The sequence below is a fragment of the Carettochelys insculpta genome, chromosome 2 (genome assembly GCF_033958435.1).
Source record: "Carettochelys insculpta isolate YL-2023 chromosome 2, ASM3395843v1, whole genome shotgun sequence".
Classification (NCBI taxonomy): domain Eukaryota; kingdom Metazoa; phylum Chordata; order Testudines; family Carettochelyidae; genus Carettochelys; species Carettochelys insculpta.
This window is the reverse complement of record NC_134138.1, coordinates 221,591,102-221,618,523: the sequence shown is the minus strand read 5'-3', so window position 1 is coordinate 221,618,523 and position 27,422 is coordinate 221,591,102. Positions and strand designations below refer to the sequence as shown.

Below are 27,422 nucleotides of genomic sequence, written 5' to 3'. Positions count from 1 at the left end.
CATAATTAAATCTTATTGTGAAGTCATGGCCTTACCATCTAGCACTTTTGTTTAGTTAAGTGTACTTACCAGTAGTTAAGGAAAACGAGAAGGGGGAGGGGAGATTATAGGTAAGAAAAATAGCATCTCAAGAATTATATGGCTAAAATAAATATAAAAGTAATATTGAGATTCTTGGAGTAGTTTTCAAATATTTATCAAAATTTTATGCTATGCTTTAGAAATGCACTGATAAAGAGAAAGAATAGTGCAAACAGGTTTTTTTGCCGAAACTAATTAGGATTTGTGAACAAATTCACTTCCACTGTATTTTTCATCCATTTGTTCACTGAGGTTATGCGCATGATTGGGATTTACTAGCATGAAGTAAATTTTTAAGTTTATATGCTTCTGTCAAGACTATGCAAAATTTAGACTCCGTTGATGTTTATGGTGGAGATCTGCTTACAAGTGTTATAGTCATCCAGTTAGGGAAGAGAATTATAGACATGAGGCCTATTTGACCAATCAGCACTAAGAAACCCAGGTTGAATTTTGAATAGAAAATAATGCTCAGCTCCACTCAGGCTCTGCTTTGCAAACATTTTGAGCTAAGTTTATAGGGAGGGCTGACACAGATGACTTCATCCCTGGAACAGTCTCAGTCATGCCTCTGATCTCCTCCAAAGTTAATGCAACTGCGTGCTGCCCCTTCTGTAGTCATAGAGGCAAAACCACAGTAATGTAGACTCATAATCATTGGGGTGTGAAAAATCTGACACAGTTGGGAAATATTACTATGATGAACTAATTCCCATTATAGACAATGATATGTCAACAGAACATTTCTTCCATTGACTTACCTACCACCATTGGGGAGGTGAATTAACTACAGCAGTATTTCTTACACTATGTTCAGCGGAACACTGGTGTTCCATGAACAACTCGCAGGTCTGCCTCAAATTTCGGACACTTTTTTGATATACATTGATGGTATATTTTTTTTTAATTAAAATCAGATACAATGTTACTTCTTCATTGCTCTGATACCCAATTAAATAATTTAATTTTAATTTTTCTGTATATATTGCTGTTTGGGTGTTGGTTTTTTTTTTGGGCTGATAAGAATTTTATTTTTTTAAGAAAATTAGTATAGGTGTTCTGCATAAAAAGTTGAAGAAACACTGAACTACAGCAATCAGAGAACAGCTCCCATTCATGCCATGAGTGTCTACACTTACCATGGTACAGATATACTCTGAGGTCTCTAATTGACACTCCAGGCTACATGTTTATAGTGGGTAGTGCAAAGGGGCCATGTAGGTGCTACTCCAATAGAAATGTTAAATAATAAAAATAATAATATTCAGTCCAGTGCGTTCCTTAAAGTTCAGAACAGTTTTTTTTATATATAACTTTAACTTCTTTATTTTTCACTGTGGAACTTTCTTCTTTTCATCTAAACCTCAGAAAAAAACACTTCCCTTACTGCCTTTTTTTCATTATTTCCTGAGTGATTATTAAGTTTTGTTTGAGCCGTAGTCTCTGAGTAAGTCATACATTTCAACCAAGGAAGGTAAGCTTAGAATCCAGCTTCGTGATTAATAGTAGAATTCACTACCCTCACCATGCAGGTATTTTTGTCTACTTGATGGTATTATTGGACCATTTTTACTGGCCAAATTTAAATTTGCAGTAGAAAATTATTTTTGCAATATAAAAGATCAAAAAGCATATAAAGGCCCAAGTGTCTATTTTAATTCTTATAATTTAAAAATGGTCAGAGCAAGAAACGTCTAAAAAAATATCTAAACCTACAATATTAGAAGCCATCTTAAGATTGGAGGGAACAGGCCTTTATGGAATTTAGTTTTATGTTCCTTTAATTTTTATCTGGTGCCTAGAGATCACAGTGAGTAGGTGGATGGTGAACAGATGGCAGTTTTTGAATAAAATATTTTTGAAGTCTATATATCAGCCTAGGACACTTGTTTGCAGTGAAAATGCAGTCAAAGCATTAGGGCTGCTTTTCAAAAATTTTTGTTAATTTTCCTGCTTAAAATCTATGTTATTACTCAGATGGCATAAAAAAGCAGAATCAACATTCGTAATCTTTAAGCCTCTTAGAAGTTCCAACGTGGAAGCTTAGGAAAAAGAAAGCTTTGGTTTACAGAGCACCTGGGTTTTCCCTTTTAAAATTCCATATGTCTCTAACTATATACTGTACAATGAAACAATTGTGAAGAAACAAAATAGATATTTGAACAGTTTAAACCATCATACATTATCATATGCCCATTCTCTAAATATTTTTAAAATATTTTATTTAAACAAAGAGATTTCTTGTGCACTTCTCTTCAGGCTCCTAGATTATGTTTGAAATATGCAAATTGGCTATGATCATTCCCTGGTTGGGGAAGGCATCATACTATCAACTCTTCTCTGCCAGATGATTTAATAGATAATGAGATCATACTGCTGTTTCTTTGTTGCCATCATGATTTTGCAAAAATGAAGTATGAAGTCCTTTCTGCATCTGGCATCTTTTGATGTGGATCTAACTGCTGAGGGACTGCTGACTGAATTGAATGTTTCAAGAAAGCCAATTTACTCAGCTGGTCGCAAAGCCTTTGACCTCAGTAGTGGAACTTGGCAAATCAATGAATACACTTATGTTTAGTGTTCTGTCAAGAATTGTGAAAATGCTCTGTAAACCATAGATCCTTCTGCAAAATACTAGTTTGTAGTTTAAACATTAGTCTTTCTTCAGAGGCCAATGAGGCTAGTTAATTAAGCCTGAGGGGTTATGAACTGTTGGCAGTTAATAAGTCATAAAATTCCTCCATAAAACAGGATGCTAGATTCCATCATTGAGGCAAAGAGTACAAAGAGCCGGTGTATAAATATCTAATTGTACAAAAGGACTGGGATTTCTCAATGACTGCTCATCTGGAGTCTCCAGGGCACGTTCACTGTGGTTTCCTGATTTTTAGAAGCCAGTTTAAAAAATGAGTGCATTAAAGAGTAATTTGCCTGAAAGTTCAGGAAGTATAGGGGAGGTGGAGGGAGCCGGAAAGAGAAGGAGAAAAAAGAGAAAGGGGAAGAGACAGAGGGAGAGAAAGAGAGAGAGAAGAGGCAAAAGAAAGCAGAACTTACCTATACATGGAGCATTGGATGTCACTGCAGCTTTTATGTGTTTTCTTTCCCCATAGGATGTTCACCATGGCAATGGTACACAGCAGGCTTTTTATGCTGACCCCAACATCCTGTATGTTTCCCTCCATCGTTATGATGAAGGCAACTTCTTCCCTGGCAGTGGAGCCCCAAATGAGGTTAGGTTTATTTCTTTAGAGACCCATTTTCATTTGCATCTTTCAGGTAATTGCATTGCATGATTACCCCTAATTTTCTTGTCCTTCGCTGGTGCTTTAAATTACACCCGATTAGCAAATTGTCCACTGGGACTTGGGGGACGAGGGAGAACAAGTGTATAACCCAGAACTGTCCATGTCAAGCAAGGCTGAGCTGATTTGACATGCTGTTTGATGTTTGTTTCAAAAGCACATTGTGTGTATTTGTATGTTTTCTTATTTTTTGTCTCCCTTTTCCTCCTCCATCCTCCCACCCCTACCCCTTTGGCACTTTCATCTGTCTTTTCAGGTTGGAAGAGGCCTTGGCAAAGGATATAATGTAAATATTGCTTGGACAGGTGGCTTGGATCCCCCCATGGGAGATGTAGAGTACCTAACAGCATTCAGGTTTGTACTTTATTTCCTTCGAAAAGTGCCAAAACTGGCAGAAGAGTGAAAGCTCAAACGAGTAGCAAGATTTGTAATCCTGAAAGAAGTAAACAATAACCCATTATGGAACTAGCTTAAAATGTTGAAATGTTATATTGAGAATATACAGCTTTATACCTGCACTAGATAGCAAATTGGTTTTTTTTTTGGACTTTTTATAAAATCCATGGTTCTTGGAACCTTTATAGGTTTTAATAGACAAGCAATTTACTGGTTCTGGCTAGCCACTCAAAATATTTTAAAAACTATTTCATGGTTTAATCCAGGGTGCACCTCCTGCTCATCAGTCATTTTAATTCAGCCTTTCAATTCCCTTTGGGGAGCATGGTCTGGGCCCAGGTCTTGCTCTCCTTCATGCAACTCCTAGAAGGAACAGCATGTCCCCCTCCAGTTCCTGTGCATAGAGGCAGAAAGGTAGCTCTGTATGTTGCTCCGAACCCAAGCACCAGCCCTGCAGCTCCCATTGGCTGGGAACTGCAGCCGATAGGAGCTTCAGGGTTGGTGTCTGCGAATGGGCATGGGGAGCACACATAACTACCTGTCCATGCCTTTGTTTAAAAAAAATGTGCAGAAGCGGGGGCGTGCTATTTCTGGGAACTGCTTGAAGAGATAAGAGCCATCCAGAGCCAAAACCTCTGAGCTCACCTTGACATGCCCTTATGCCCATCCCCAAGCCCACTCCTGCCTTCTGAACACCTCGGTCCCAACCCAGAGGCCCCTTCTCCACATCAAGTCCTTCATCTCCAGCTCCATCCCAGAGCCCTCACCCTCAGCTGGAGCCCACACACTCCTCCTTCCACCCCCACACTCCACCCCCCCACTCCCGCCCAGAGCTACTCCCACACCCTGAACTCTTCATTTCTGGGCTCCTTTCCACAGAGTTTGGATCCCCAGATGAAACCCTCCATCTTTCCCACACCCCCAACCCCAATTTCATGAGTGTTCATGGCCTTCCATATAATTTCCGTACCCTGAGGTGGCCCTGAGGTCAAAAATTTTGTCCACCTTGATTTAATCTGATAAACATCATTAATATTTGATAGCACTAAATGAATTTACATCAGTTTCTTCACATTTAGTACTATTTAAGTTAAATATGAATGATTTTACCCAGCATGAGCAAAATATTTAGTAGTTTTAACCTGACTGTAATTGTATAAATACCAAGTGAAATATACTTGGTAATAACTGCTCCTTACTGAGGTAGAACATTCACTGTAGTTCATGGATTTGTCCAATAATAGTATCTTCTGTGCAATAAAGTTGCTCTTTGCTTTAAAATAAGTTATTGTGAATCATAATATCAGTGAGCTGTCTCATTCTAAATGATGGATCATTCAGTCAGCCATGAAGCATTGGCTTTTGATAATCTGTTTTCATTGGGCCAGATGAGAAAGAACTCATTTAAAATATATCTGATAGTACTCCCTTTCCATCAGCCTCACATTTCATATATCATGTCCTTTCACAGTAAAGCAGAATGCATTTTGTCTTATTGCTGTGGAATGACTTGGTGAACTATTGCCAGTCAAGGCTGGGCAAACTGTAAGTGCTGGGAAATACCAGGCTTCAGTTCATAATGTCTGCAGTTCAAATATGGCAGAGGGGCCACTAGCTTTGTACCTCTGACACTATCAAGACTTGAAATGGTATATCTCAAATATATAATGCTAAACCTGTACTATAAAACAAATACACCATAAACATCTAAAACCATTTTTCTGTAACATTCTTGGGTGGTCTGAAAAGTGGTATGTATAATCTTCAAGCAGGTTTCATATTTAGATATCACACAACTGAATTCAAAGCCTAAACTCCAGAACTAGAAATAGGTTAGAAAATTACAGTCTGTTGCTGTTTTTGTGAAGATTTTTATTTTAGTTGTAGCATTTGCCTTTCTTAAAACAGTCTAACCAAGTAGCCAGTTATTTCAAAGACATTATCAAGGTGATAGGCCCCCAAATTTAATTCCCTTAAAAGTTTCATTTATTCTGTTGTCAAGATCAGTCTTGCTTTTTATTTGAGATTTTATAAAGGCAGTGGCTGACTCAGAGGACTTCTACTAGGATATGGTTCTCCTCACCTTCAAATTCCTTGCTCAACTCTAGTGAGTGAAACTGTTATCACATTATGGCTTATGTGAAATGAGTTGATCTTCTGCACCCTTTTTAAAGGACAAAAGCCTGCATTGCTGAGACCACCACCATAGTTATCATTGACAGAAAAGATAGGAAATTAATGAACCTGACTAACGCTATTCCCCACTGGTCAAGTTTAAGGCACATTCCTGAACACGGTGGTGTGTTGCTCCTGTCCATGCTGTGCCTGTGCCATGACTAAACAAATAGACTTCTGTCTCATGACTGGCAAACTGACACCTTTCTGGAGCAATAAATTAAAAGGCAAATTTTAGAAAAAACAAAGATGTTATTATTATTTATAAAAGAATAAATAATTTTAGCAAGTGTTCAACCCTACAGTTATAATTTTTGTTCAACTTTGACTTAACCCCTCCCCCGGGCTTTTACAAATTTAATTTTACTACTATATCCTCACATAAAAACATAGGCAGCAAAACTCATTTTTATCTAGCTATTATTTCAGAATTTAGTATATCCATTCTAACAGTTTCCCTTTAAAATCCATATTTATGTACAAATAATGTGTATGCAGCATTTGCATTGTTCTAAAGTTATTATTTTATTTTATTTTGAAATTCTTTGTGTGAATTTTGTGCTAATGGATAGCATGGGATTGTTTGCTATGGATACTGATATCCTCCGTTTTTCTGTGAAAGAGCAAGGTACAGTACTAAAAGGACCCCCTGACTGTCACACCCCAAAGCTTGAAACCATTCTTGGATAGAACTTGTTTAAGAGCAAGGGGGTAATTCAGTCCATTTTCCTCAGTAATCTTTGCCTCTTTCTGGAGAGTGCCCTCATGAATTCCATCAGTACTAAATGTCAGTCTAGCAATCTGCATAGAAAAGGAGCAAATAATTCAGAAGGGAAAAGGTTGGAGGAGGCACTGAAATGTCAGTCTTCTGCCTTTGGTTCAAATGCTAGCTCTAGTTACAGCATCTCTGTATATAGTTGTCTTAGTCCTTTCTCCAGTGTTTTCCTACGTCCATTCCATGCTAGATATGTGCATGCCGTGGCACCGTTGCTGGAGATTTTTCAAAGATACCCATTGGGTCAGCTCTAATTGAGATATCATCATGGCACTCACAGAATTGCAGTGCCTTCAATCCTGGAGGCTACTGAGGCAGCCAGAGACTTGTTGTATTTGCTCCAAATCCTGCTGACCCCATTAGGTCAGCCACCAGCTTTGTTGTTCTACAGCAGGAGAGAACATAATACGCAGTACTCCTTCTTGGTATCAGACCTATCTTCTCCCTCTAGACATAACTCAACTATTCTGACTTCTGCACGGTCATCCCCATCCTGCAATCAATCATTGATTCATCAACACTGATCCGAGGCAGAGAGAGGCATCACTGCCTGTTATGGGCACCTAGGGAAGATTCTTCGTCCGAGTCCAACACAGAGTCCTGAATTCAACAGAGGGCCACTACTACCTCTCCTACATGCCTCTGGACCTTGGTACAGGTTCCCTGCTGGTACCTGGCTTGGAAGTCAGTGCCTGTGCAGTGGACAATGTAGAAACGTTGGGGTTCTCGCCTGATACCATGTCCACCTTCCCACCATTCATATTTGTTTGCTTTTGAGAAATGTGGCTTCTTCAGTACAGCGCTCCTCCTCCTCCTTCTCCTCCTCCTCCTCAAACAACATTATCTTGTTTCCAAGCAGCTTGCTTCCCTAGGGTGACTTAAGAGCTTCTAAGTGGACAACAATTCACCTGAGTCTTGATGTTGAGGAGCTCAAGGAATCCTCTCACAGCCTCACTGACATTCTAGCTGGAGTAACTCCATCTATTCTTCCTTTACCCAGTAATGAGGTGGAAATGTGTTTGGTCACATCCTGTGACAGACATCATCTTCTCTGTCCCACACTTTGCAAGGGCAGAAAAGAAATATTATGTGGGTACATTATCATTACTGTCACTATCTTCTAAGATCTCTCATTGTATCCATGGCTAACAAAAGAGACATAGACAATCAAGCATTATCCGCAAACAAAAGGACTCAAAGAAACTTCATATGCTTGGGAGGACAGTTTATTCGTTTGGTCTACATTTGTGTATCTTAAACCAGCAAGACTATTGGGGCTATGACTACCATTTTGTGGGACTCCTTGTCTAAATGTAAGGACTCCAAGCCTCAGGTGCCAAGGCCTTTGCCCCTAAGGATGCCCTTGGCCCTTCTCATGAGCAACTCCTTGCTCAGGAAGTGCATACCTTGTATAGGTAGAAGCCATGGAGGAGGCACCTCAAAACTTGAAAGGGCTTTTACTCCCATTATTTCCTAGTCCCAAGGCTAATGAGAGCCTTCATCCCATCCTGGACCTACATCACCTCAACGGATATCTCAGAAACTGAAGTTCTGCATGGTCTTCCTGGCCTCTTTCATTCCCTCCCAGGATCCACCCTCAACTTGAAGGATGCTTTTCTTCACATTTCTATCTTCCTGAAGATTTCTCAGGTTTATTGAAAATTACTTTCATTACCAAATCACCACTCTTCCCATCAGTCTGTTCACACTCCCCAGGGTTTTCATAAGGATATTGTTGCTTGAAACATTGGAACAGCTGATAAAAGTGCTTGATGAGTGCTGAGAGCCAGACAGAAGGAGACTGTAGAAAGATACTGATTTTTTTACCTGAAACCCAGAGTCAAAAAAATAGATGAATTCTTAAGTTATACAACTAATTGTGGCAAGCACATTGCTCACAGTAAAATATCCCTCATTAAAGACAAGTTCACAACTCTCAGAAATGACTGTTCAGAGAAACAGAAAAGTTCCTAGATCAATGCTTCCAAAAAGCAAGGTACTATTCAGGAACAGAGTCAAAACAGTAACAACCACAAGTGCAGAACAGGCAAATGGAAGCAGTTAAGAGAATCCCAAGTTAAGCATGTAGTCCACTACAACAAAGCCCCTGAAGCTATTTATTTCACATTGGTGGAGAGGTCCGCATCTATCTGTCATGTCACCCAAAAGGAGCAGCAAAAGGCAACTGTTTAAACTGTAGTGGACAAATTTTATGAAATAGCAACATATTCAGGACATTTGATGGTGACAAAAAAGCTGAAGACAACATTGGAGCAGTCCGCTGACATGCCAGATGGACAGGGTCAAAGCCAGGACTAAGAGGATGTAAAAAGTACAAGCGATCAACTACTCTGATATTGACAAATGAAAAGAAAAAGAGATAGATGAGCATCACAGAGGACCACCATGGTGCCCCCCACAGAATAATGGCAGTGTAGAAACAAATCCCCCTCCAACAGCATTAATGCAAACAAGACGTTGCAGCCCTCAGAGTTCTGGCTTTCTACCAAAATTGCCCTAGGCCCTTTTTTGAAATGTTGGCCACTGTGATGTAGAGGGTCCGCTACTGCTTGATTGAACAATGAATTTCACAGCAGAAACCTCTCTAAATAATATTGCTCATATAAACAGACACCAGCTTTTTGTTTTCCTCTGTTGGATTTTTCTTTATGGTCATGTATTTGGCCTTCAGTGATACTTTCAGTGCCCTGGGTATAATACGTTGTGTAGGTATCTGTTCTTAAGAGCTCACACACAGAGAAAAGCATATCTCTTGCTATATGCTGATCTCTCACCAGATGAATCCAATTAATATGTCTTGTTTTGCTGAACAAGAGTAACTCTCAGTTTCTTTCCTCTAAAGCAACCTAAGAAAATCCTATTAGTATTCACAGAAGAAATGAAAACAAACCACTGTCCACGTATAAGAAACCATGAACACAGTTGCAGATGAGCTAAGACCCTTGTACAGAGAATTCACTTTAAAAGCCTGGTGGATGAGTGGCTCCCATGGGGGTACTATGAGAGCTGTGAAAAACCGCCATGTTGGCTTGTGGCTGCCATGTTGGTTTCATGCTGTTTTATCACGTTTTTAAACTGACAGATATTTATGTGCAAAACAAAACAAAAACACATTTCAGCATAGAGAGAATTGGGATCATAGCTTTTTTCAGTGCAAAGAGAAGTTTGCAATGTACTCTGCCAGTTTGAAAATGCTAGTTTTGGCTACCATGAAACACAACGTGATAATACTAAGGCACTGATATTAATAAATATGAGGCCTAAAATTCTTTCTCATTTATTCAGGTTTTTTTATATATATGTGTGTGTGTGTGTGTGTATAGGGTATTTGTGTGTGTGTGTGTGTGTGTAGGGTATTTGTTTATTAAAATAGTAGTTAGATGTCTCTATCCATTCATACATGTAGCTTCTTACTTCATGCGTGCATCATTTTTTTCAAAATTACCTAAATGCATGTGCCCCATGTTTTAATTGCTGCTAACAATGTAGTTATCCCCAGTATTCTCTGGATATTTTAACTCCTGTAAGTAAGGAATCTCATTAAAGCAATATTTTCCAAAAGTGCAGAGTGAGAAATAGTGACAGTGTAGTTTCCCCATGTTACCCTTTATATGCAGTGAGGTTCAATTTTTAAGTGTTCAAAATGTCACTCTAAGTTCTATGTCAGTATGAAGTACACATCATATTTGTACTCTCACCTCCCTTTTGAAACCTCGGGGCTGAGCAGTAAATGGCTAGTCATTACTGAGATACCAGTTGTGGCTTCAAGGTTTAAGGTTGAGCAAAGTTGCTCACTTAAAGCCGGCACCCATCTTCCTTGTTAGCTATGAGAAATATAGCTTTTCTCCCTGAAAAAGTAGGACTTTGAAGAGAGACATAATTTTCTGAGCATTTATAAGTAAATCCATCAATTAGTTTGAGAGTTAAAATTAATTGAATAATGGGTCTTTCATGACTTTAGCCCTGGATGTCAGACTTTTTAAAATCCTAATGATCTCAGTAATGGAAAAAAATAGAGACTCTTCAGACTCTATCCATATTGTGAAAAATCGCTGAAATCTTGTGTCCAGTTATAGATACCAGGTCCTGGGAGCTATTGGGAGAAAGGAAGTGATCCCCGAAGTAACTGGAGAACACCCTCCCCCCCCCCGAGATCTATTTCATTAAGACTCCAAAACTCAAAGCATTGTGGAAAGAGCACTGGGAAGCTCATCTCCCAACCATTTGTCAATGAGGTAGGACAAGCATAAGTGCTGCTACCTTCTTCATAGCAGGACCTATTCCTGCAGCCAATGAAGGGAGTTAGAAGTCCTTAGCAGGGACCTGAATTAACAGGGAACAGATACCAGCAGAACTCTGCCAAACCCTCTGGAGTGTGAGAACTAAAAGGGGCCAGACATGCTAAGCCATTGAAATGCACAGTGAGGCAGTCAGGCAATCATAAATCTGCCTTGCAAGACAATGTCTTTTGTGGAGAAATATATAGTATGTCTTCAAAAATTAGTACAATCTACTTGGGGATCACAAACAATAAAATACCTTAATCATGATCATATGACTTTTACATGGTGCCACTATGGAGCAGATTTAAGGTGTTTTGGGTGCTATAACAGTGCATATCCATACTTTAACATGTTTGGATTTTATTTTTAGTTTTAATTTAACTCCGAATTTCCTAATTTTAATAATCCCATGACTAAGTGTTAAAAAAGTCCCTATAATGTGTTTTGCCCTACATTTTTGATATGTAGTCTCAACCTTACCTTCATCTTAATTCAGATTTTTTCTGCAATTCTAAATAACATTTTAATTTAGACCACTTGAGGAGCTGGCTGCTGATCTTTGATTCCCTCTGTGAATTGGCCCTTGTGCCAAATCTACCTCATGGCAATGTTTTAAAATATTTTTGGAAGTCCTGTATCAAAAGACATATTGGCAGATAACAAAGTTTAGTTGAAAGGTGATAATGAATGTCCTCAGTCACTAAAGTGATGCTATTTGTTTTTTCATGAAACATTGCTAAAATGTTGGCTTACAAATACACACATCCACTTTTGGGCATGGAAACCAGTATTTTTACCTATATAGCACGTAGCTATGTGCTTGCAAAGAAATCTGCTCTCAGTTGTTCTTCTGTATTTCAGTGGTGTTTCTTAGGATTTACACTGGTGCAACTTCAGAATACTATTTGTTCCATGGTCACCAATTTCTGAGCAGAGTGATGAGAGACTGATACCATAGAAAAGGTTTTGCAAAAGAAAAATTAATTTTGGCCTAAAAATTTTCTCATATTCAAAACTATATTTTACAATTGGATGATTTGAATTCTCCACTCTTATTTTCCAGTAGTTATTTCTAAATCCTAACTTGCTTGAATGAAGAAATATGTGTATAGTAATAGTGATATTACCAAACAGTAAATAGACAAAATGTTAAACCTTTTTAACTGGCTATTTCCACTAGCAGTATAATATTAAAATACAAGGATAACCTCCGTGTCACTCTGGCTATGTCTACACTTGTCCCCTTCTTCGAAGGGGGCATGGCAATCAGCCTGATTGGCGAATACTAATGAAATGCTGCGATGAATATGCAGCACTTAATTAGGCTGATTCTCCCCGTGGCAACTTCGAAGTGCCAGCATGCCGTGTAGCTTCAGGAACTTCGAAGTGCCCGCGCTACTTCAGAGTGCCCTTACTACCCAAAATACGCAGCACTTCATTAGTATTCTCCGATCAGGCTGATTACAATGCCCCCTTCAGAGAAGGGGGCTAGTGTAGACATAGCCTCTATATAGAAGAAATAACTTACATTTGCAAGGAGGATTTTCTGTTCTGGAACATCAACCATCTTTTTGTAGATGTATAACTATCAATAGAAGCAGCAACTGCAAGTGATACTTTTGTGTTTTTGGTGATAATATTGAACAGAATTCCTGGGTTGCTAAGGAAAAGCAGAAAGCACAGTCCATCCAAAGTCACAATTGTTTCCAAGTTCATTTCAATATGATGTAGTCAGTGTGGGGGCCATGTAATGTCTATGGAATCACTTGCTATGCACATCATATGGGTTACCTGCTTTCAATGTATACACTGGAGCTGTCTATACTACACCATGATTTCGAAAGGCGCTCTTTCGAAAGCCATGGTTCAAAAGCTTGCCTTTCAAAATAGAGCGTCCACTCACAAGCAGTGGCTGGTGCCTCTGATTTGCCCTTTCGAAAGGGTAAGGCACTGTTTTGAAAGAAAGAGTCCACAGTGCAACAGGCGCCCTTTCAAAAAAAGGGCCAGGAAACGCCTTGGATGGGGTAACATGGTGGACAAGTCCTTCTGGGCCTGCAGCCATATGCTCCCTTGAAGGGACCCTCCCCAACCCACTTTCCCTGCAGACACTGAGAGCTGCAGAGGTGCCACAAGCCCCACAGGCCCAATACAGGCACTGGATGGCCCTTACACGGCCAGATAGACCAGCAGCTGGAGTTCCTGCTGGCCCTCATGAATGACATGGTCACGGCTGTCAACAATGGTGGCAGCTGCCCTACACCTCCTCCTGGGGGTGTACCTCCCCTGCCAGGGCCATGGAACCCCTGACCTGGGACACCCTTCCCCAGCACTCCCCCCCAAGTGCCCCGCTGACTCTGGAGCTACCCCAATAGCTCCAACTGGTGGGAGTGGCTGGTGATGGGGGAAGGGGATGACACCACCCGGCTGCAGAACTTTAGAATGAGGAAGCAGATCTCCCTGGAGCTCTGCCAGTGGCTCGCTCCCACCTTCAGACATCAGGACATGTGGATGCGGCCCACCCTCCCTGTTGAAAAAAGGGCCACTATATCTGTGTGGAAGCTGGCCAACCTGGACAGCTACTGCTCTGTTGGGCACCAGTTCCGTGTGGGCAAGGGTACCATCAGGGCTGTTGTCATGGAGGTAAGGAAAGCTCAGGTCACACATCCACCAGGAGAGGGAAGTCCCGGGTAAGGAGGACCATTGGGGACCTGGGGTGAGGAGAACATGGGGGATGGGGAGCTGGGAGTGGCATGGGGGGCAGGGCCAGGCACACCCTTTCAAGCCCTCATGAGCTCACATGCCCTCCATCCCATGCAGGTTGTACAGGCTATCAAAACCATGCTCCTGCAGAAGGTCGTCCATGTGGGAGACCTGGACATGGCCATCGCCAGCTGCACAGTGCTTGTGTTCCCAGACTGCTTTGGTGCCCTGCATGGGACCTATATCCCAATCTATGTCCCAGAACACAGTGGGGGCCAGTATATAAACAAAAAGGGTTACCACTCTGTGGAGCTCCAGGCCCTGGTGGACAGCAGAGTCCAGTTTCAGGACATCTACATGGGCTGGGCAGGCTGCAAACACAATGTACATGTGTTTAGAAACTTCGGCACATGGAGGCAGAGACCTGCAGCCCCCAGAGAGAGATCCCACTTGGGAACACCACCATGCCCCTGTACATGGTGGCAGATGCCACCTATCCTCTCCAGCCCTGGCTCATGCAGTGTTATACTGGCCCTCTCAACCCCAGCCAGAAGCTCTTCAATTCCTGGCTCAACCGCACCTGCAATGTGGTCAAGTGCTCATTCGGCCATTTGAAGGGCCAATGGTGGTGCCTCCTGACATGCCTGGAATTGGGACTGCACAATGTTCCCCAAGTGGTGGGTGCCTGCTGCACCCTGCACAATATTGTAGAGAGTTAGGGCAAGATCGCAAGTCTACAGAGCCTGCATCCTCAGCACCCTCCTTTACGGCAGCGAGACTTGGATCCTGTACGCCAGCCAGGAAAAGAGGCTGAACGTCTTCCACTTGCGCTGCCTCAGGCACATCCTTGGAATATCATGGAAGGACAGAGTGTCCAACACTACCATCCTTGAGCAAGCTGGAATCCCAGCTATGCACACCCTCCTCAGGCAGCGGTGGCTCCGCTGGCTTGGCACGTCCCCAGGATGAATGATGGAAGGATCCCAAAAGACATCCTGTATGGCGAGCTAGCCTCTGGCAAAAGACCTCCCGGATGTCCCCAGCTGCGCTACAGAGACGTTTGCAAGAGGGACCTCAGGGAGGTAGACATCGAGCCGGACAGCTGGGAGGAGCTGGCAGACGATCGCAGCAGATGGAGGCAGGAACTACACAAGGGCCTTCAGAAGGGTGAGATAAGGATCAGACAGCTAGCAGAGGAGAAGCGAGCCCACAGAAAACACAGTAAGGACCTGCCAGACACCCACTACACGTGCAGCAGATGCAGTAAGGACTGTCACTCTCATGTGGGCCTTCACAGTCACAGTCGATGCTGCAAATGATGATCCGAAACGGAACTACGAAGGACGCGATCCATAGGCTACATAGACTGAAGGATGCCTACTACTAGGGCAAGATGTTCAATCAGGGGTGGGCGGCTGAGTCTGGCCTGGGATATGAACAGCTGGCTGCCTCCCCTAGCTGCCAGGCCAACCAGGATGGTGTCTGCATCTGGGAGGCCCTCCATGAGCACTACGCTCAGGGGCCCCTCTAACCATCTCCCCAGCCACTCCCAGCAGCGCCCCCCCCCAACTCCTCCCTCTGTCACCCCCTCCCCCCTGAGCACACCGTGCACAGGGATTTAGAACAAATAAAGAATATTATGTAAAAGAACAATGTGTCCATATAAAGTGTGCACAGAACTATATGCAGTGGGGAAGGGTGGCGAACTTTGTACACTGGGTCAGGGGACATTAGGAGCACCTCAACTGGGGCCGGCGGGACATACCTTACTGCAAGGCAGGGTTGGAGGGCCTTGAGCCCTGTCAGCCCCAGAACCCCTCCTGTCCCTGGTTCGGTAGTCCCAGTGAGGCTGGGATGGGGTGGGGAGGAGACAGAGGTAGGACTGTGGGGGGTCTTTCTGGGGGGCGGGGGGAGTCAGTCTCGTCAGGGGTCTGGGCTGGAAGGGCAGCTGGAGGGGGCAGCTGGGCCAGGATCTCCCAGAAGGTGCTTGCCATGTCCCGGTGGGTTCCCATTAACTCCCCTCAGGCTGCCCACTGCCAGGTCAAGTCCTCATCCTCCAGCCGGAGGCACCAGTCTGCCACTTTCACCTGGAGATGGACAGAGGCAGTGTGGAGGATGTCCTCCCTGCTCCGCCTCTAGGCTCTCCTGGCACAGGTTTGCCCTGGTGCTGGTGTGGGGGGCTGCCTGGATGCCATCCCCTGTCTCCCGTGCACTATCCAGAACCACAGACAGAGTGAGGCTCTCTCAGCCCTCTGTCGGTGCAGCTGTATGAATGGAAAGGAAGAGAGAGGCAGCCCATGAGTCCCACAGAGCTGCCCTGTGGGAGCCCCCACATACCCGTCTGATGTCAGGGTGGCCCTGGTGGATTATGGAGGCTGATGGGGTTCCCTCTCCCATGGTTGCAGCCCCCTGGCAAGTTCTGGCCCTGCTCACTCCCTCCATGAGCAAGTGGCCTGTGGTGCTGTCCGTGGGAGTGGGTGCTAAGTGTCATTGGCGGCTGTTATGGTATCCTGAGGGCTATGGCCAGATGGGCTGTGTCCAGCCTGGGTCTGCTGGGCTTGTGATTGGCCCTCTGGTGGCTGTGGTGCCCCCACCCAATGACCCAGGGTGTGTGCCCTGCTGGGTACTTACCAGAGGGTCCCCTGCCAAGGTCTGGTGGTGCCTGGCTGGCTGAGGCACAGCTTGAGGACCAGGAGGGGAGTTCAATCACCAGCTCCTCCTCATCTCTGGACCCCTCCTTTCCTGCCTCTGTGCCTGGTGTGGTGGGGCTGGCTGGGGTCCCAGCTCCTCACCGTCCCTGGGGTTTGGCTCATCGGCTGCGCCATCCAGGACAGCGGGTGGGGAGAAGCCCTTCCTGGGCCCCAGGAGGTGCCATAGCGCCACGTAGAAGGGGCAGGATGCAGGTCCTGCCCCAATCTTCTGGCCGAATACTGTACCTGGGCATAGCCCTGCTGCAGCTCTTTTACTTTACTCCTGACTTGGTCAGGGATGTGGGCAGGCTGTCTCTGGGAGGCCAGTCTGTCGGCAAGCTGGGCGAAGGCAGCCATGTTGTGGCACTTGGTGCCTGTCTCCTTCAGGACCTCCTCCTCCTCCTGCCAGAGGTCCAGGAGGTCCCTGAGCTGTGGCTCAGTCCAGGAGGAGGAGCATTTTTTTATTGCCTGGCTGGGCCCCTGCGAGCCTTGGGAAAATTCGGGGGGGCCCTGGGTCTCCTCCAGTGTCTGGCAGCTAGCCACACTTGTCTGTGGCGTTTGGGGGTGGGGGGTGTCCCTGAGGCATGCCGAGGGAGCATGTGTGAAGGCTGCCCACAACATGCTCTCAGCTTCCTGCCATAGGGTTTCTGGGTCTGTGTGGCTTTAAGGGCTGCTGCATGCGCAGACCGTAGAGCCCCACTGCCACCAGCCAGCACTTATCCACGTCCCAGCTGAGCAGCTCCATGGAGGACCCGCTCTTTCAAATGAGTGGCACGCAGAGCGTCTACACATGTTTTCTTTCTAAAGGGCCTTTCAAAAGGGGGAGCTCTTCCTACTAAGGGTTAGGAAGACCAAATTTGAAAGCTGCAATATATTCCTTCAATTTATTTTCAAAAGGGAACATGTTGTGTGTAGACATTCTACACGCTCTTTAGAAAGAGGGCCAGAAATTTTGGATGTACTGGCTAGCGTAGATGCCACTTGAATGTGTTCTCAAATACTGTTATGCAGAAGGAATTTAATACTTCTTACCAAAACCTTGAGGTTGTTTTATGGAATATAAATTGTTTGGGTTGCTGAAAATTATCCGTTGGGTAGCAACTCCATATCAGATCATGCGATCAGTCTGATTAGTAGCCTGAATACCAGTTGCATAAGTGGTAGATGTAAAAAAATCTGGATTAGTTGGTAATACAATAATTTACTCTAGAAAAAGTTTCTTCCTAATCCCATTATCTAGAGGCTGGTTTGTGCTCTGAAGCATGAGAGTCCTCATGTCTTTCAAGCTATATTCTTCCTGTTCCTTACTATTGTAACTGAATATTTCTATTAGCCATATAAATGTTCAATTCTTTCTTTGCACACTGCTGAGATTTTGGTTTCAGTGCTGTCTTGTTTCCTCTGAGTTTCATGGGCTTAATTGTGTATTATGTGAAAAATATATTTGGTATTTTTAAATGTATGACTTTTAATTTCATTTAATGTCCCCTGTCCAAGTATCATGAGAGAGGCTGGCTAAAACTGCCCAATCTTCCTTTTTTATATCATTCCTTATCTTACATACATTACCTTTATCATGTCCTTTCTTGTTTCCTTTCTAAAGTAAGCCTTCACAATCTTTTCAAAACAAAAAAGCAGTAAAATAGCACTTTGAAGACTAACAAAATAATTTATTAGGTGAACTTTTGTGGGACAGACTCACTTCTTCAGAGCATAGCCATACCAGAACAGACTCAATATTTAAGGCACAGAGAACCAAAAACAGGAATCAAGGTTGACAAATCAGAACAAAAAATTATCAAGGTGAGCAAATCAGAGAGTAGAGGGGCAGAAGTGGGGGCAGGGGGGAGTAAAGAATTAGATTAAGCCAAGTATGCCAACGAGCCCCTGTAGTGTCCCAGAAAATTCCCATCCCGGTTCAAACTATTTGTTAATGTGTCGAATTTGAATATGGTATGGCTATGGTCTGAAGAAGTGAGTCTGTCCCACAAAAGCTCATCACCTAATAAATTATTTTGTTAGTCTTTAAAGTGCTACTCGACTGCCTATTTGTTTTGATATTATATAGGCTAGCACGGCTTTCTCGCTGTTACAATCTTTTCAGTTTCTATTTATATGGAAATTGTTCCAAGTTTGTAAACATTTTCACCACCCACCTCTCTCTTCAGTGTCATTTGAGGTCAGAAGTGAACATAACATGCCACATGATGGCATACTATGATTTGTATAATAGTTTTATAATATTTTCATTATTATTATGGTACTATTTAATAAATAGTATGCCCATTCTACAATGCTTCTTAACTCCAAGAATGAGTATTTTTTCTGATAAAATAAGAAAATAACATATGAGATAACAGATTATGTTTTCCTTAAATACACCTAAAAGCGTAGTAAATAAGTGAATTAGTGGGACATTAGTATAGTGACTACATGTAATCAGTTCCACCATGGATATCCCTCTGTTAGAGGAGAACTCCTCTTCTGAAAATTACTAAATATCTAGTGTTGTTTTATGTACTGCTCTGGTGCCTAGTGGCCTCAGCTGAGATCAGAGCCCCACTGAATCATCGACAATATAAATAGATGAGATGCTGATGTTGTTTTTTGTGTAAATTGCATTGTCTAACCCTAAATTAGAAACACAATACAGAGGAGTCACAAGTAAGGAGGGGTCAGGGTAGTTACACCTCTCTTAAGCCTGAACATATATAATTAAGCTGTTTTGTGGATCATCATCATAAGGCATTGCAGGAATGAGTTTTGCAGATGAATTTGTCCAAAGATAAAATAGCACATAACAATATAAGCAATATGTGTTATTAGGTATATTATTCTAAAATTTCGCCTGTGATTCAAAAGTTAAAAGTAACAACTAATTTTCCAATGCATCTCTAAATTTGTACCCCTTTCATATAGGCATCAAAATAAAACAGTTTCAGCTGAAATTTCTCTTGTATGTTCTTCTGCCAGAGAAAAGGTTTAGGGGAAAGTTAAAGGTAACTGGACATAGCGCTTGTGAGTGAGAGTGTTTTAAAATGTACAATGTTTTGCTGTGTAAACATTTGTTTGGAACAATCTCTCTCAAAATAGCTTTATGTATTAGCTTCTAATGCAGTTTAATCAGTTGTCCAGATTGAAGACTAACATTTTCTAGAAACTTTTCTGAAAGTGTGGGTGGTAAATTTTGTGGCATTCCCTCTGGATCAGAAGAATTCCAGAGTGACCAATGCCATTTCACATTTAGATTTGCCTTGGTGCGAGAGGGTTTCTTGTGCTCTGAATGACAAATGAAGAAAGGATGTTAAAGTCGTTTGAAAATGGCGGTGCCAATAGCCACTGCAGATTCCACGGTAAGAGGGGAGGTGGGCCTGGAAGAGGCAGGGCTAAGGAAGAAGGGGCGGGACTTCTAGCATTCAGCCTTCATCGCCACCAAGACAGCAAGGCTGCCTCCCCCACCCCCATCTCTTACAGCTACACACAGTGGTGTGGCAGTGCTGCCATGGCAATTCAAATGGGCCCAGAGCTCCAGTCACTGCCAAAGTAGCAGGGGAAGAGGTGGCAGCTCCAGGCTCCTTTGAAACACCAGGCCCATGGGTGACTGTTTCCCTCACCCTCCATGCTCATTTGTGTGCCTGTCTGAAACAGTACAAAAATGGCCTGTCATCATGGTGTTGTATGTCCAAGTTTGTAAAAAAACTAAAACTAGCAACACTTCTTTGTAACTCTAGTGACCTCTTGTTCTCCCCCTCCCCCTTGTGTATTTTTATGTGGCAATCCCAGCATCTCACAACACACTCTAAATGTTATCTCCTTAATTGCACCAGCTTTTTAAAATTGCGTATGAAACTCCTCTAATTTACTGGAATTACAGAAATGAAACCTTTCAATACAGAAATTAATTAGTGCCTTCTCACTTTCCAGAAGATGAACAGTTTGTTTTATTAACATGGTGAGGTACAAGAGAAAGAATAATAAAATATGTAGGGCATCAGGTTTATGGTGTTCATGTTAAAAACTTTTTGATTAAAGTCCTAAGTCATGCAATCTCCCTGGTTTTCAAAGAGCAGGAATGTATGTGAGCTTTTTTTAGCATTATTATTGTTTTCCAATTTCTCTCAAGTGAAAAAGATGAAAGAATAGGGATGTATGGAGAAAGGATTTGCCAACTTTTTGAATGCTCTATTGAAGAGGTAAGACATATCACCTGAAAAATGGGATTAGAGGATTTTTCTTGATAATCAAAATATCTGTGGTATTTAGGTCAGGCAAAACCTCAGTTCTGAATGTAAAAGCCCAGCAACAACATTTGTTTATTGTGCAGTTGTCTAGCCTTAATTTAAAATTTTGTTTCTTTATAGTAACTTCTGAGAACTATACTGTAGCCACCCAACATATTCTCCTCTGGAACCATTCCAGAGCTCCAGATTGTAACGAAACTACTGGAGAACCACTAGATTGCCCCCAGGTGCCTTATATATTGTTTAATTGTTTTCCTTTGGTGGATATTTTTGTTAAAAGTCCATTATTCATAATGAGACCAAAGCATTATTTCAAAAACAGCAACAACAGGGGTTCTCTTTCAAACCTGCTTTCGTTAATGAGTTAATTAAACCACCATCATTTTTAAATATTTCAAGAAGAAAGAAGAGGAATTTGTATTTGCCTGCAGTAAAGCAAGATCTTGATTGCATACAAATATTGTGAGGTTGTTTATGCATGCAAGTACCTGTGGAGTCCATGGCTACGTCTACACGTGCACCCAACTTCGAAATAGCTTATTTCGATGTTGCGACATCGAAATAGGCTCTTTCGATGAATAACGTCTACACGTCCTCCAGGGCTGGCAACGTCGATGTTCAACTTCGACGTTGCTCAGCCCAACATCGAAATAGGCACAGCGAGGGAACGTCTACACGCCAAAGTAGCACACATCGAAATAAGGGAGCCAGGCACAGCTGCAGACAGGGTCACGGGGCGGACTCAACAGCAAGTCGCTCCCTTAAAGGGCCCCTCCCAGACACACTTTCATTAAACAGTGCAAGATACACAGAGCCAACAACTAGTTGCAGACCCTGTATATGCAGCACGGACCCACAGCTGCAGCAGCAGCAGCCAGAAGCCCTGGGCTAAGGGCTGCTGCCCACGGTGACCACAGAGCCCCGCAAGGGCTGGAGAGAGAGTATCTCTCAACCCCCCAGCTGATGGCCGCCATGGAGGACCCCGCTATTTCGATGTTGCGGGACGCGGATCGTCTACACGTCCCTACTTCGATGTTGAACGTCGAAGTAGGGCGCTATTCCCATCCGCTCATGGGGTTAGCGACTTCGACGTCTCGCCGCCTAACGTCGATTTCAACTTCGAAATAGCGCCCAACACGTGTAGACGTGACGGGCGCTATTTCGAAGTTACTGCCGCTACTTCGAAGTAGCGTGCACGTGTAGACGCAGCCCATATGTGCCCATAGGTGTACTAATGCTTAAGACGCACAAAGTTCCTAAGGTTGTATTGTTTAATCCTATAAGAATTGAGGCATTGTGTCACTGATTGTTCATACCATAATTCCATTCTTTTTTATACAAGAGATGTTCTACTCAGTATCTATTCATGAAAAAGCAAGATGAATCAGGTAATATCTTTTATTGGACCAATTGCTGTTGATAAAATAGAAAAACAATGCCGGTACAATAATTCCAAAGAAGAAAAAAATTGCTAAATGCAAAATTTTAAAACACTGGCTTAGGCTGCGAAACACAGTATTTCCAGTTCTTTTGATATTTAGCCTGAGTCCCATGATATTTGGAGTTTTTATTAAAAACTCAAGTTCTCAAGTTCCCCTGGTCTCCTATGATTATATGAGAATTTTGGCTTTTATTTTTTTAACATAAATTTGTAGCCCAGGTGACTGTGCAGAAAATCTTGAAAACATGATACCTAAGGGGCTGAAAAACAGACCGAAAAAAAAAAAAAAAGATAGAGAGAGAGAACTCTGTTTTGTTTCAGGTCTCATGTTATTGGGGCACTGGGCTTATGATTTTTGAAACTGGCAATATTGCTTTAATCCACAAACAGTGCCACTGATGTGAATAGAACTATGTGTACAGTGAGGTGTTTCTGGAAGGGTATAACAAGTGGGATGCTGCAGGGATCAGTTTGGGGACTGGTGCTGTTCAATATCTTCATAAATCAACCCATGGTACCTTTGCTTAAAATCCAGGCCACTTACAGCCCCAGGATGGGATTTTCTTCTTACTAAGGCAAAACCAACCAGCCTCCACAGCACTTCTGCCAGCCCCACTGGCCAACCAGAAGCCATACAAGCAAACCCACAGATTTCTCAGCTGCTCTATCAGCCCAGACCAACAACCCTCAAATTAAGGTGAGAGGCTCTTAAGCCTGTTTCACCCAACACCATATAGATTCTTCCAGACCGTAAAGGGCCAAGCCCCAGGCCCTGGTCAATATGTACTTGGCTCCTACCCAAACAGCTTGCTCACCAATTCTTTAGCTCTAATACCTAAAGATTTGTTAATGAGAAAGAAAGAGCAGGGTTAGAGAGAAGAATTGTTAAAGCAATATTTTACACACATCAGTCATAACTACTGATGCAGGCCAGCAATGTTATTTGCTGATTCTTGAAAGTCTCTGAAAGTTCATTTCAGGTTACATAGATTCAGTCATTGGAGCATTGTAGATCTGGCCCACTGGGGTCCACATGCTGGAACGTGGACCCTTGGCGACCACAAGATAAAAGATCCAAAATGGATACTGCTAAATCCACATCATCCCTGTGAGGGATGGGCTCCCAGTCCAGACAGGTGTAACTCACAAGGACTGGAGAACAAAGAAAGCACTTGCCAGGGCCCATCTTATAGCTTTTTATATGCGGAGAGAAAATTCCATTCTTCTCCATAGGCCTTGGCTTACCACCTGACCAGGTGGGTCACAGTGCTGCGTTTCCATTCATTGCAGTCTCAGTAGGAAAACCTCACCATCATAAAATGGGTGATGGCCATCTGGGTCTTTGCTCAGTCTATTGTTCTGGCTGGGGGGACCCCCACCTCTCTTTGTGAACCTCAGCGCTGAAGCATTTCTCTCACAGCTGCAGGGCAGGAAATCTATAACTTCACATACATACACGATACAGACACACAAGTAGCATAAAATAGGTTCAGGGCATCATCAGCTTTCATTTAACACCTTGCATGGCACGCCAGCACAGTGTTTGGGGCCAATAGCCACACTGGGCATTGAAATGGTTTCCAAACCCAATATAAAAGTCCAGCAAGTGCTATAGAGGACAGGCTTATAATTCAAAAGGATCTGGACAAACTGGAGAAATGGTCTGAGGTAAATAGGATGAAGTTCAATAAAGACAAATACAAAGTACTCCACTGAGGGAGGAACAATCAATTTCACACATACAAAATGGGCTTTTACTGTCTAGATGGAGTACTGCAGAAAGGGATCTAGGGGTCAGAATGGGTCACAAGCTAAATATGAGTCAACAATGTGACACTGTTGCAAAAAAACATGATTCTGGAATGTGTGGTAAGCAAAACACTAGAAGCAATTCTTTCATTCTGCTCTGCACTGATTAGGCCTCAAATGTAGTATTGTATCAGAGGGGTAGCCATGTTAGTCTGTATCTGCAAAGACAATAAGAAATCCTGTGGCACCTTATAGATTAACAGATATTTTGGAGCATAAGCTTGCATGGGCAAAGACGCGCTTCGTCAGATGCATGTACATAAAAGCTTATGCTCCAAAAATTCTGTTAGTCTAACTGAAGTATTGTGTCCAGTTCTGGACACCACACTTCAGGAAAGATTAGAATAATTGTCTTAAAGAAGAGCAACAAAAATTATTAAAGATCTAGAAAACATGACCTATGAGGGACGATTGAAAGAATTATGCTTGTTTAGTTTGGAAAAAAAGAAGTTTGAGAGTGGACGTAACAGCCTACAGGTGCCTATAAGGATTTTACAGGGAGGAGGGAGAAAAATTGTTCTCCTTAACTTGAGTGTAGGACAATAAGCAATGATCTTAAACTTCAGTAAGGAAAGTTTAGGCTGGATATTAAGAAAAACTTCCAAATTTTAGGATGGTTAAGCAGTGGAATAAATTGCCTAGGGAAGTAGTGGAATATCCATTGTTAGAGATATTTAAGAGCTGGGTAGATAAATGTCTGCCAGGGATGATCTAGGGTGCCTGGTCCTGCCATGAATGCAGGGGACTGGATTTGATGATTTCTCAAGGTTCATTCCAGTTCTAGTATTCTATGATTCTATAAATGTGAAGGAGCATATGAGCATGAGATCTTAAAGTTGGATTGTTTATTTACATATGAGAATATACAGACACCAAGCTACTATCTTCAACTTTTGATGGTATTTGTATGATTCTATGAATGTGAGGGAGCATATTAGAATGAGGTCTTAAAGTTGAATTGTTTATTCACATAAGAATATATAGACACAAAGCTACTATATTAAATTTTGATGGTATTTTCAGTCTCACTTTGAGGCCTCCATTTTATACACACTCCTGCAGAATTGAACGCACAGGAAGATCACGGCATACAATTGAATCAATCAGCAGCATCATAATGAGGCGTTGTGAGAAGGTAAAGTCTGTACAGGCATATTTTAAAGACTAAATTCTGATAATTTTACTCACACTGAATAACATCTTACTGCAGAAGTAGTGTCACCAATGTTGCTGAAATCAGTGGAACTACCCACAGAGAAAATACGGTAGAATGTGGCTTTGAAATAGTTATTTTAGCTATGTTTAAACAACTGTTCAAGTAACCAAAGTTTAAAAAAAATGAACAAGGATTCACCTGCATCAACACATGCTAAAATAATTGGCTGTCCTTTTAATTATTTATTTAATTTATGATTTGCCTATCTCAGTCTCTGTAGGCACATTAGTATTATATTTAAAATAAAAACACGTCAAAAAGAATGACAATAAAGCATATGCATTAAACAACAGTAACACTGTAAATTGCTACAAGCTTTGGCTAACTTCTGCATCCTATGCTGAGTGATCCTGTGTTATTGGGCTGATAAGGATCTGTGTGAGTTTGTTCACAAGTACCCAGCAAGAGGTTTCTGGATGAGGGAACTGTGGACATAAATATGATAACCTCTTTCACCTTCCACCACTTCCATTCTTACAAAGTAAGGTATCATGATGGTTTAGGGCTTAGGACCATCAGCATTACACCTTCTTGTCCCTCTTCCCAGCCACCCCCCGCCTTGAAACTAACTTCCTTAGGAAACTTCAGTTTTTCAAATGACAATCAGTATCCATGTTTCCGTCAATACAGACTTTTTCTTCAAAGACAAAGAAAAAAACTAACCAACCACCAATAACTGTGAAAATCAAACAGTTTAAACATTGTTGCTATGCTTTTCATATAATCAAGCCTAACAGAAACTAATATTGAAAAATAGAGAATTTATAGCTGTTTGGATACTGTGTGATGACTAACAGTATGTAATGAGGAAGGCAGTTATTTCACTCCTACTCATCAGATGGGCCACAGTTATCAAGGATCAGCAACATGCCAGCTGCCACTGAAGGAGACTTCATTCACCCAATGGAGATTTTGGATGGACTGTCTGTCATTTACCGCATGTAATTGGGTGTAAGGTGTTACTAAAATAGAATGGTAGTAAGATAAACATCACTCACCCCAATCCAGAGGAAGTGTAAAAGTTGAAAAACAAGGGAGAATCAACGAGAAGTCCTGCGGCATCTTACAGACTGACGGATATTTTTGAGCATAAGCTTTTGTGGGCAAAGACCCTCTTCGTCTGATGCAAGGGAGAATCAGATTTCTGGTTTAACATTTTTTTTTCAATATATATTATTGTCTATTTAGCTATTTAATTATTTGAAATGGTGAGAGCAAGTCATTTGCATTTTCTTTTCAGCAATGGAAATGTATTTGCTAGGACTCTCTACTTTTTTCCCTTCATGTTTCTTCTTTACTGGAACCACTCACTAAGGCTGGGTCTACATGAGCCCCTTTCTTTCAGAAGGGGCATGTTAATGAGCGGGTTTGAAAGATGCTAATAAGGTGCTGCCATGAATATGCAGAACCTCATTAGCATAATGGAGGCTGCAGCGATTCAAAGTGTGGCTTTCGAATCACACGCCACCCATGGAGACGGGGACCTTCCGAAAGGACGCCCCAGTTTTTGAAAGCCCCTTTTTCCTTAGTAACAGAGAGGGAGCCATGCTAGTCTATATACTATCAAAACAAAAAAGCAGTCAAGTAGCACTTTAAAGACTAACAAAATGATTTATTAGGTGAGCTTTCGTGGGACAGACGCACTTCTTCAGACCATAGCCATACCAGAAAAGACTCAATATTTAAGGCACAGGGAACCAATAACAGTAATCAAAGTTGACAAATCAGAAAAAAATGATCAAGGTGACCAAATCAGAGAGCAGAGGAGCAGGGTGGGGAGGGGTGGGGAGTCGAGGGTTAGGTTAAGCCAAGTATGCCAAAGAACCCCTATAATGTCCCAGAAAATTTGCATCCCGGTTCAAACCACCTGTTAATGTGTTGAATTTGAATATGAAAGAGAGTTCAGCAGCTTCTCTTTCTAAAGCAGACTGAAAATTCTTCTTCAATAAGATGCGAACTCTTCAGTCGTTAACAGAATGGCCCACTACATTAAAATGTAGGCTAACTGGTTTGTGGATCAGGAATGTTTTGATGTCTGTATTGTGCCCATTAACTCTTTGTCTGAGAGAGTTTGAAGTCTGTCCAATATACAAAGCATCTGGGCATTGTTGGCACATGATGGCATATATGATGTTACTTGAGGAGCATGAGAATGTGCCCGTGATTCTGTGAATAACCTGGTTACCTCCAGTGATGGTATTGCCAGAATAGATATGTGGACAAAGCTGGCAGTGGGCTTTATTGCAAGGAAAAGTCCCAGGACTGATGTTCCTGCAGTATCAACTGTGGCTT

The 27,422-nt window shown here is 42.3% G+C and overlaps 1 protein-coding gene across 1 annotated transcript in view; it reads left to right on the top strand.

Annotated features, from left to right (window-relative positions):
- The window catches only part of LOC142008313 (histone deacetylase 5-like), a 161,728-nt gene that overhangs the window by 1,287 nt on the left and 133,019 nt on the right, over window positions 1–27,422 (top strand). The window contains exons 2-3 of the mRNA XM_074985495.1: window positions 3,192–3,311; window positions 3,640–3,737. Coding sequence (XP_074841596.1) covers window positions 3,706–3,737 — 32 coding nt within the window. The 5' untranslated portion in view covers window positions 3,192–3,311; window positions 3,640–3,705. The remainder of the gene's footprint in view (window positions 1–3,191; window positions 3,312–3,639; window positions 3,738–27,422) is intronic.